General features: G+C 35.1%; 1 protein-coding gene across 2 annotated transcripts in view; it reads left to right on the top strand.

The window, feature by feature from the left end:
* The window catches only part of LOC136848101 (multifunctional procollagen lysine hydroxylase and glycosyltransferase LH3-like), a 126,057-nt gene that overhangs the window by 41,669 nt on the left and 71,888 nt on the right, over positions 1 to 12,500 (top strand). For both annotated transcript variants that reach the window (XM_067120310.1, XM_067120309.1), the window contains exons 6-7: positions 1,615 to 1,799; positions 5,106 to 5,240. In XM_067120310.1, coding sequence (XP_066976411.1) covers positions 1,615 to 1,799; positions 5,106 to 5,240 — 320 coding nt within the window. The remainder of the gene's footprint in view (positions 1 to 1,614; positions 1,800 to 5,105; positions 5,241 to 12,500) is intronic.

Genomic DNA, 12,500 nt, shown 5'->3' with positions numbered 1-12,500 from the left:
GAAGCAAACCCAGTGAGAAGGGTTAGTGGACAAACGGCTCTCAGACTAGATGCAAATGGGGAGACGCTGTATTAGGAAATGAAGCCTAAGGTTAGTGACGTGATTTTTTTTTTCTTTGGAAGATTTGAGGACTGGAAGATAGAGGAGAGGCAAAGCTGAATGACTCAGTAGAGAAGGGTGGGTGGTTTAAATGGAAGAGTTGAGGATGTTTACGAAAGTGACTGTTGAGTATGGAGGGAATTACGAGCATGATGAATGCAAAGACACCGGCGTTGACGAGATTGCAAGGGAGGTATTGTGATACGGTGGTGATAGTGTGATCGAATAACTGACCAAGGAGTTGTAATTATGTCAAGATTACGGCAGGCTCTGAAGGAATGGATAGAAGAATAATGATTCCATTGTATAAAGAATTGGTTTGTAGGTGCAACATTTCCCATTAGCCCTGCTGATATACAGTAGGTAACAGATAAATATTGAAACTTTTGACATGATTGTGGGCCTTAAAGATCATACTCTGTAAGTTTAATTCATTATTATTAGTTGTTATTATAGCATTTCAAGTTGAATTCAGGCCGTGTAGCCAACTATGAATTACCAAAACCAGCGACAATCCATGTTTCATGGCAACAAATTGTCAAGTAGAACCACTCCTAAAGAAAATCTCGAGAGGAGTTTTTGCCCAATGAATGTATCACGCTTCCTTGAAAGATCCTGTTAACATATAGACAACCTCAGCTTTAAACAGAACATATAGACAACCTCAGTTTTAAACAACCTTTCCAACTTCCCTCTAGAAGGATAGAAGAGTAATATAAATGGTAATGGTACTACTGACTTAGAACAGCATTGCGAATTTTTATCACCTGTATCTGTCACCTTGCCTCAAGGAATTGGCCAAAAATGACTTTGATCTCTCTGATAAAGTGGAACCTTTGATCTGCTCGGTGTTATTTTGAGTCCCACTTTTTGTTCGTTCCTTTGTGGATATCATCCGAGCCGGGCAGATGGTAACGTTTAACCTGGTGACGTTTTAGTATTAATAGATGGATCCTTTGCTACAATGGACATAGCTTCAGAGATTGCTAAATGCTGGAAGAAGCACTCATAGTGGATGGTAATAATTCCTCCCGTGAGAATGTCTGTTGCAAGATTTTTGAATATGTATAACGGTCTAGTGGAAGATTATTCCTTGGTTACGGCGATTCTAAAGGCGATATAAAAGGGTAATTGGGGGGTAACCAGTTCATGGGGGTCAACCTTCCTCCCTGTTACATTCTTTCAGTAATTTCTTTCATTTGTAACCAGTGTAATACTGCATACAAACACGAGGCAAAGACAAACGAATGAATATTTCTTTAACTATCTGTGTACGTAAAATATTGTATGAAAATGTGGTGAGTAGAGGAATGATCAGGTTTTCATTTCATTAGCGAGATTTTATCATACATGGAAATTTGCGATATTCATTAACGGTTAGATAGAACAGACATACACCCATTGTGACGGGCTCAAGACATATAGCACATCGTAAGCCATGAATGCAGTGACCACAGTTTACCATTGAAAAAGATGGACTTATTTCTAACAGTTATTCTTTTGTCTTTGATGCAGGAAGCTTTGGGGTCGAGGTACCTATCAATACGAGATTTATCCCGGACGTCGGTGGAGATGACGAGGCCACATCACCTTTTGTTATCTACAGTCTTGAAGATAAATTGGATTTCTATAATATCATTCAGTTCGGCGGCCTTGGTCCTCAGTATTGCCCGTTTACAAAGGAACAGCTACTTCCTCAGGTATGCTGATTTTGTTGCTTTTGTTACTGCTCTTGTTGGTTTTATAGTAGATGATATAAGAGGCTTTCCTCTTAGAAGTTGCGTTTTTTCTGGACAGCGCTTGTTTCGATTTTAATTAAAAAAAAAAAGGCATACTTTCGTCTACGCGTTTGTGTGTAGTATGATCAAGTGCTAACGATACCGTATAAATATTCAAACTGTTTTTGTGTATGCTTTTCAAAGACACAGAGACACACAATATATTGTTGATGCATCTGTTGGTAATGAAAGGAATCGATTTAGGTAGTCTTGAATTCTTAATGTCCTAACCAAAGCAGTTATTTACTTTTCAAAAGAAAACCTAAACACAACAGGTGACCAACACAGATTTCCTTCACATCCCAAATGATTTGTGAAATGGAAAGGAAAATCAAGACCCTTAATTCTTGAGGAGATGATTATTATTATTATTATTATTATTATTATTATTATTATTATTATTATTATTATTATTATTATTATTATCCGTTGGGAGGCTTACCCGAGAAATAATCTACCATACAACATAAAACCAGCCAGAGAAATTGGCTTAAGTAGCATTTTTAAAACCAGCCAGAAGAGTTGTGCTCGTTACGTGGCACCGGAGTGCCACTCGGCATCTGGTGCTTAAATTGAGAGGCATCTGTTAATGGCAGGTTGTGTGATGCTTTCAATGATGCCAGTTCATAGCCAAGGATTAGGTAGTTAAAAGGTGAATTGAGGTTTTAGAGTGCGGAAAAGGATTGGCGTGTACTAGAAAACAAACTTGGGATCGGTAATGAGGCAAAACCCAAGGGAAATCCGGAGACAAGAGGTTATTACAGCAGATGGATGAAAAAAAACTACTAGCTCAACGCAACTGATGAACAAGCAAATATGTATTTGCAGGCTACGTACATAAACAGAAAAAAATAGCTAAAGAAAACAAAAGAGGTATAAAATCCAAGATATTTTAGTTAATTTACTGACTCAACCGCTTTTTGGAATAATTTATATTTAAGCCAAAATTCGTTAGATGAGACATGACAATACTCGTAAGACCACATGATTGACATGGCACGAAAATGTAACGGCATTCAACCTTTTCATTAACATATAAATAGCACAATGGTTCTGAATCCTCTTTCAGTCACCTATCCTTAAGCTGTCAGGCCATTAGCCAAACCCTCTTTATTCTCACAAAGGTTATGAATTGACTTTTATAAAATAGCAAACCAGTTACTATTTTTATTAAGACAGTGAATCAAATGAACTGGTTGAAAGTGTAACTACTGTGTAATTAATCAACTCTCTCTCTCTCTCTCTCTCTCTCTCTCTCTCTCTCTCTCTCTCTCTCTCTCTTCTCTCTCTCTCTTTTAGCTTAAATGCATTCATTTACGTACCCTTTGGAAAAATTTCTTCGATTCCTTTTGGGTTAGCAGATTCCAGCGCAGGAACCTTTGCTTCTGCTGTTATAGAGGGTCTTCGTATCACAGGCATCCATCATTGTGGATGTTACACTTTTTTTGAAAGGATGTGCTTCTCATATTACAGTGGAGAGAGAGAGAGAGAGGGAGAGACAGACACAGAGAGAGAGAGAGAGAGAGAGAGAGATGGTAAATTAAACCTCAGACGGCAGCCCCGCTGTCAGATGTATATAATCAAATTACGTAACTAATAACTGTGAGATGTAACTTCAGACTGAAAGTGGATTTAATTTTATATTGAATCTTAATTTTATAATTTTCTGAGAGCCCAGGTTAAATTTATATATATATATATATACACATATATACATACATACATATATATATATATATATATATATATATATATATATATATATATATATATATATATATATATATATATCATAATTTCAGTCTTGTCTAGTAAGATGAGGAAGTTGGCGTCCTTGATATTACATACAATATACTACATTACTTAGACCGTTGGTCAGTAGAACTTCCTGATTCTACGCAACTTTTCTCTCGTCCTTGTCGTACTACACGTAGGGCTTGAGAGTCCCCACAGACGCTTTTTGGAAGTAGTGGACTCGGGAGTCTACCGGCTTGATCAGTCGTACTGTATTCATTTCTGGAATGTGAGAATTGCTATTCTTCTTCTTTTAACGTTCTTTTTCCCATTTGTATGGGGTAAGCACGATGCCTTCTTTTGAAGGACTTTGGGTTGGCTTTGGGGTAGACCGTAGTCTCGATCGGCTGCCCTGCCTGTCATCGCTTAGACCCCGGTAGCGTATGCACATGTATTGTACCAGTCACCAGCGCCCTTTCCCCCAGCAGCGAGGGGTCGTTGCGCGGTTAGGCCGACAGTCGAAACGTGTGAGGTGTCTGTTATGTTTTTAGGAGATGTTGGAGTGGCTTTGTTTGTGTGTGTATTAGTCTGTAACACCCATTTGCTTTTAAGCAAACCTATCCGTTGATTACATATCTTTGTGGAAAAATAAATTCCCAATAAAATGAGCAAGAAAGAAAAGTGAAAAGCTGGGAGGTACGTCAGAAAAACCACTTTCTTTCTGCTCTAAACGTTTTGATTCCATCCCACGTTCAGCTGGTCTTTGAATGCTGATGACTTTTGTTCATCCGGAAAGCTTCTGTCTAGGAGAGGATTATTACTGCCTTAATCGGCTAAATAGAATTGTCCTTGATGTCGGATTCCACAAACGAGAATGGCGGTAGTATTATATTTTATTTGGAGTAGATGTAGGCAAGGGATTTTGACACTCAACAGAATCAGAAAAATGAACAGATCTTTTTAATGTAGCTCATCACTGGAATTTACTGCACTGTGAAGAGCTCTTTGGTTAACTTGCCAAGTATCAAGTGGTTCCTTTTATTAGTGTTTTCTTGGTTTTTGGTTTTGGAAGTCAAGTATTTGTGAGCAGCAAGAGTGTTTGACTTTCCAAATACTGTAATCATGCTGAAGGTTAATTAGCGTTCAGAGAATAATCTTATATCTTGTATCATAAAGATTTTGGCGTAAGAATGAATATGTAGGAATGAATCTGTTTACGTAAACAGTAACCTTTATGTAAAAACGAGAGCTCAACTACGTTTATTTTTTGTTGCACAGTACTGAAATTTTTTATTACCAGCGAGACGGACTTTCGATTCAAGTGACATTATTATCAGAATTTTAGTAAAAAGAATGCTTTTGAATTATTTGGCTTCGTAAGTGTGTGTTTTGAAAGAGTTTTTTTTTATTATTTTTACATAAAAGTTGATGCCTAACGAACAGACCTCGTTATCAGCACATTATCTAAAAATGATTTGGAATCTTGCTTTTCAGAGGGAGGAGCAACCTCGGATCTTAGTGTCTCTAGACATATCTGGAAACTGGGTCCCTTTCCTGGAGGAGATTCTCCAAGGGCTTCTGAAGCAGAACTATCCGAAGGACAGGATGGATGTTTGGGTTCACGCCAAGGTAAGTTCAGTCATGGAATCCCTCTAGCTGAAGTAGAAACAGAGGAGCTTGTTACTTCGTATATCTTTGTTTCTTATTTTCATCTCTCTCTCTCTCTCTCTCTCTCTCTCTCTCTCTCTCTCTCTCTCTCTCTCTCTCTCTCTCTCTCTCTCTCTCATAGCTGCAGTGTTTTATTTCTTAAACAGTAAAGGCCATTTTGGTAATGTCATGGTCATGTTACAAATATTTTCGGTAACTAAATCGTCAAAGAAAAAATTATATGTATATATATATATACATACACAAAATATATATATATATGTATGTATGTATGTATATATATATATATATATATATATATATATATATATATATATATATATATATATATACTGTTGCTTCTTCACATAACCAATTACAGAAATCTTCGAGTTCCCAGATAATTGCATCTTAATGTTACCTTCAGGTTATTATTGAGAAAGATCGTGGATAAAATTTCACTCATTAATACTGTATATATAATCTAGATATATCTGTAGATTGCTCAATTAAATAAAAATGGAATAAGCCGTTTCTAATCTTTGAGCTGCATTTGTAATCAAACATTAAATACATACATACATTATATATATACTTTTATATATATATATATATATATATATATATATATATATATATATATATATATATATATATATGTATATATATACATATATATATATATATATATATTATATATATATATTGTATGTATGTATGTAAGTAATGTTTGATTACAAAGATGCAATTATCTGGGAACAAAGATTTCTGTAATTGGTTATGTGAAGAAGCAACAATGAGAAAAGATTTAAGAAGGTAAATTAATATTATGTATTCAAATTTTTCATTATTTCAGATGAGTTTTGACGCTCACAAGTGTACGCTAAAGATCGTATCAGGTTATTAATCGACGATTGAAAATGTTCGAGATGTTTAAACGTTTTAATTCTGGAAGTGAAATGGATGATTTCTGTGTTTTTATTATTTTGAAAATTGTGTACAATTTTGTATTTTGCAAAAATTTCTTCAGATTATCTCTTCACCCGGGAGTTTGTATTCTCAAGGTGAATAAATTCCTTCTCTTTGCGATGAATGAAACTTTAGGTATTTGTATAAGGATGAATTTAGAGACCCGTACAAGAAATTGACAGACAAAGGGATTCAAACACATTCTGGCTGGTGATTGATCGCATTCCATTTTTGTTATGAGCGATCAGATGACAAAGAGGATCGAACGCTTTCAATGCGGATTCTTAAAAAGAAAAAAAAAAAGTCTTTTCAGTAATGTTTATGTTATATCATTAATGTTTATGTTATACCATGTACTTCCATTTATGGTTTTGTTATTTCTTGAACTTTTTTCTGTAAGGTCACTTTCATTACTGTTTTCTATCCGGCTACTGCAAGTTACGCTGACAAATTCCCGTGTAGAGGCTTTGCCAGCTGTTACAAGTTCAAAATAAAAGGATTGCTGAAAAACTTGGCGTATCCGCATTTTATGACTTAGCAAATAACAATAACGACAAATGAGCTTTTTATTCACTCTGTTTCATGCGCATAATACTCGCTCTCTCATCGCACCTCCCTCTCGGGTTTCAATGTAGCCCATGGCCGCAAACCCAGATATACTCCTAATATCTGTACGCCTTTTGATAACATTTCTTTTACGAGTTCCACTAACATTTTTTACGCGTTTCAGTAACATTTTACGTTTTTCGGTAACATTTTATTTACGCTTTTCGGTAACATTTTTGACGCGTTTCGGTAACATTTTATTTACGCTTTTCACGAACATTTTTGACGCGTTTCACTAACATTTTTTACGCGGTTCGGTAACATTTTATTTACGCGTCTCAGTAACATTTTTCACGCGTTTTAGTTACAGTGTTACGCGTTTCGGTAACTTTTTTTACGAGCTTCCGTAACATTTGTTATGCGTTTCGGTAACATTTTTTACGCGTTTCAATAACATTTCCACACGTTTCAATAACATGTTCACACGTTTCAGTAATTTATTTACGAGTATCGTAATTTTTTACGGGTTTCAGTAACATTTTTTACGCATTTCAGTAAAAAAAATTTATGCGTTTCGGTAACATTTATTTTTACGCGATTTTATGTTTCAGTAACCTTTGTACACATTTCATTAACTTTTACGTGTTTCAGTAACTTTTTACACGTTTCAATTTTTATGCATTTCAGTAAAAATTTGTACGAGTTACAGTAAACTTTTAACACTTTTCTGTAACAGTTTTAATGCGTTTCAGTAATATTTTTTATGTGTTTCAGTTACATTTTTATGCATTTCAGTAACATTTTTCCGCGTTTTAGTAACTTTTTTATGCATTATAGTGGCAATTTTTACGCTTTTACGTAACATTTTTACATGTTTCCGTAATATTTTTACACGTTTCAGTAACATTTTTTATATGTTTCAGTTAAATTTTTTGTTTCAGTAATTTTTTTACGCATTGCAATAACAGTTTTTACTGTTTCAGGAACAGTTTTCTATGTTTCAGTAACTTTTTTTGTGTTTCGGTAACATTTTTCACACGTTTCAGCAAAATTCATTTTACACTTTTCAGTAACATTTTTCACGCGTCTCAGTAATAGTTTTTACACGTTTCATTAAAAATATTTTTACGCATTTCAGTACAACATTTTTGTTTCAGTAATATATTTTACGAGCTTTTCAGAAACTTTTAGTGCGTTCCTGTAAAAAATTGTTATGTGCTTCAGGAAAATTTTTATGCATTTCAGTAACTTTTTACGATACGTAACAAAAAGCATTTCAAAAAGTACATTAATGTAACCCTCACCTCACGATGATTCAGGCGATATATTATTTTTGTAATTCGGATCCATTTTTGGACGTGTTCAACAGACATGCATACTTACAATGCTGTTTTTCATCCTGAAAACCTAAGGAAACTACATACTTTTCAACTCTTACACGAATGTTAATATTATTATCATTATCCAGAAGATGAACCCTATTCATATGGAACAAGCCCACAGGGCACATTGACTTGTAATCAAGCTTCCAAAGGATATGACGTTCACTTGAAAGAAGTGACGGAAGGTAAAAGGGAATACAGCAGAAAGAGCTCAGCTATTAAAAAAATTAATACATCAATATAAACAGACAAAATTATAAGTGAAACGGAGAATCGCTTTAGGCTAGTGATGCATTGCATTGCATCTTCGCTTGAACTTTTGAGGCTCCATTTACACAGCATCCTCAGGGAGGCTGTTCCGCAGTCCAACGGTGTGAGGAACAAAGGACCTCTGGGACCTAGAAGTTCGACAGCGACGGATATTGACTGCATGTTGGTGTTGCTGTTGAGCAAATCCGGTTGCTGTCGGCAGGGAAAGGGGATCAGGGTTCAGTTGTGAATGTGATGGTTTCTGGTTGTTGTTATGCGTTTTTGGCTTGTGGGCGAAGTTGGAAGGAACCCAAATCAAGTCAGAATATATAGCGGTGATCCGCGCTGTTATGTTTCAGGCATGTTTAGGAGGAACATACAGATATACAGAATACTATCCATATATAGTAAAAAAAAAATGTTATTTAAACTCCTCATAAGATGAATATCGAAATTATTATTATTATTATTATTATTATTATTATTATTATTATTATTATTATTATTATTATTATTATTATTATTATTTAACGAATGATAAGCAAAATCAAAATTTTCGCCAGTACTTCCTCAGGTATTTTGAAGATTCTATGTTACTGTCATTATTAGCATCGGTAAACTGTTGCACATGGCTTTATAAATGTTCTAAGACGGTGATTCTGTCAGAAACCTTGTTTGCAATTAATAACTCAACCTCGGCACGAGGTCTAGGTGGACTAGTTTGCTTTAAACGGAATGAAATGTTAGTTTCGACATGAATATGAAGGTCCTTGCATGTCGAGATAACGAGTTGTATGTCGAAATATCAGGTTGTAAATGTGAAGTCATGTGAACCCGAGTCACTGCAGAATTTGTAGTCTTTTTCTTGTGCACATAAAGGTGCCTTTCGTTGTGGTATTTATTTGTTTAATTTTATGTTTGTTTTTATATTGTATTTGCTTGCATATACTATTACCGGTATTTATCTGGTAATATCATGTTGTTCATTTAAAATTTCATTTAATTTATATTTATACTCGTTTATTTATTTATTTCCAATATTTACTTACTTTTTGTACATATATGTATATACGAGTATACTGTATGTAATATATATAATATTTATATATATACACATAATATATATATATACATATACTGTATATATACATATATATACACATATATACGTATGTGTATACATATGCATGCGTGAATATTAATTTTTGTGATATCCAAATGTATATATATATATATATATATATATATATATATATATATATATATATATATATATATATATATATATATATATATATATATATATATATATATATATATATATATATATAGACAGAGAGAGAGAGAGAGGAACAACAAATATCCCACTCTTTGCTCACATTTCAAGATAAAGGATTCATCACGCATCCCACACTGGAGGTTTAATTTTAGTCGGAAACGTCCTAAAATCACGATCTAACGAGGCAGCATTTCGTCGACCACTGCCCTCGACAGATCACCTAAAATCCTCTTGGCTGTTTTATGTGACGGGATCACGCTGCTTATCAAATGAATGTGACCGTCGGCCTAGACCGTTATTTGAGGTGCTTACGTCAGTCTGCTTTGAATGTTGGAGTACTCCCTGCCATTACTTTAAGCTGTTCTTTGTGGTATAATCTCCGAATACGTTCATAACACGCTTCGCAGCTCTCCGGCTCTCTACCCTGAACTGTGATGAAAGGAAGATGAATAATTTCCATTTGCTGTAAGAGTCGCTTCTGAGTTACCATTCATGTAAGGGGGATGGGTAGGGGTTGGGGGGGTGGATTGATGCCTTTTGCTGGGCCCAACCTGTGTCCCTACCATGAGTTGTCTCCCCCCCCCACACACACATGTACATACACACAACCCTTTTGCCATGCCATCACTTCTTCATGCTTTGATCAAGGAAAGGCTTCTGATCAATGAAGGCGCCGCCTCTCGTGAAATGGATCTATGGAAAGATGTCGTTTGCTGTCTCGGCTTTCCTCCATAGGTTCATTTGTGTAAGTGATTTTCAGGTGATGCTTCGCTGGACGTGGCAAGGAGGGTGGAATGTCCCCTCGCTTCCTTTTCTTTGTAGATATCTGTTATGTATACATATACAACACTCACATACCATATATATATATATATATATATATATATATATATATATATATATATATATATATATATATATATATATATATATATATATATATATATATATATATATATATATATATATATGTATATGTATATATGTATCATGAATGCTGATTGGTCTATTACTCTTACCTTGACGTCGCTGATTCTTACTGGGGATCAACACTCACAAAACAAGAAAAAATGGTAATGCAAAAGAAATCTCAATTTGAGAAAGGGCTCAGTAGAGAAATTCCAGATCTTAATTAATTACATGTATTTACATTTAATCAGAAGAGTAAATTACCCAGAGCCATTCACACTGGCTCTTGGCGCTTATGGTGTTAACTGGCACAGGAATTAATTAACTGGAGTGCCAAACAATGATGTAGTCACTACTTAAAATTGTTAACTGACACAAAAGTTGAATAACTGCGGGTGCCAAACAATAACATGCTTGCGGACTTGATTGTTGCTTGTGGACATAGTGGAGCAGACGGAAGATACAGCGGTATTTACAGCCTTTCTGTAAACGCGGATAAAATAAAACAAAGTCTAACTGTACAAAATGAAATTGCCATCTAACTAACCGGAGGGGTGAAGATTAATTTTTACCTTCTTACGAACCGGAGGGGTGAAGATTAATTTTTACCTTCTAACTAACCGGAGGGGTGAAGATTAATTTTTACCTTCTAACTAACCGGAGGGGTGAAGATTAATTTTTACCTTCTAACTAACCGGAGGGTGAAGATTAATTTTACCTTCTAACTAACCGGAGGGGTGAAGATTAATTTTACCTTCTAACTAACCGGAGGGGTGAAGATTAATTTTTACCTTCTAACTAACCGGAGGGGTGAAGATTAATTTTTACCTTCTAACTAACCGGAGGGGTGAAGATTAATTTTTACCTTCTAACTAACCGGAGGGGTGAAGATTAATTTTTACCTTCTAACTAACCGGAGGGTGAAGATTAATTTTACCTTCTAATTAACCGGAGGGTGAAGATTAATTTTTACCTTCTAACTAACTGGAGGGTGAAGATTAATGTTTACCTTCTAACTAACTGGAGGGGTGAAGATTAATTTTTACCTTCTAACTAACCGGAGGGGTGAAGATTAATTTTTACCTTCTAACTAACTGGAGGGGTGAAGATTAATTTTTACCTTCTCACTAACCGGAGGGGTGAAGATTAAAATTACCTTCTAACTAACAGGAGGGGTGAAGATTAATTTTTACCTTCTAACTAACTGGAGGGGTGAAGATTAATTTTTACCTTCTAACTAACCGGAGGGGTGAAGATTAATTTTTACCTTCTAACTAACCGGAGGGGTGAAGATTAATTTTTACCTTCTAACTAACCGGAGGGGTGAAGATTAATTTTACCCTCTAACTAACCGGAGGGGTGAAGATTAATTTTTACCTTCTAACTAACTGGAGGGGTGAAGATTAATTTTACCTTCTAACTAACCGGAGGGGTGAAGATTAATTTTTACCTTCTAACTAACTGGAGGGGTGAAGATTAATGTTTACCTTCTAACTAACTGGAGGGGTGAAGATTAATTTTTACCTTCCAACTAACTGGAGGGTGAAGATTAATTTTTACCTTCTAACTAACTGGAGGGTGAAGATTAATTTTTACCTTCTAACTAACTGGAGGGTGAAGATTAATTTTGCCTTCTAACTAACCGGAGGGGTGAAGATTAATTTTTACCTTCTAACTAACCGGAGGGGTGAAGATTAATTTTTACCTTCTAACTAACTGGAGGGGTGAAGATTAATTTTTACCTTCTAACTAACCGGAGGGGTGAAGATTAATTTTTACCTTCTAACTAACTGGAGGGGTGAAGATTAATTTTTACCTTCTAACTAACCGGAGGGGTGAAGATTAATTTTGCCTTCTAACTAACCGGAGGGGTGAAGATTAATTTTTACCTTCTAACTAACTGGAGGG

The sequence above is a fragment of the Macrobrachium rosenbergii genome, chromosome 18 (genome assembly GCF_040412425.1).
Source record: "Macrobrachium rosenbergii isolate ZJJX-2024 chromosome 18, ASM4041242v1, whole genome shotgun sequence".
NCBI lineage: Eukaryota > Metazoa > Arthropoda > Malacostraca > Decapoda > Palaemonidae > Macrobrachium > Macrobrachium rosenbergii.
The sequence above is the reverse complement of the archived record's forward strand: the minus strand, read 5'-3'. Positions and strand labels throughout refer to the sequence as shown.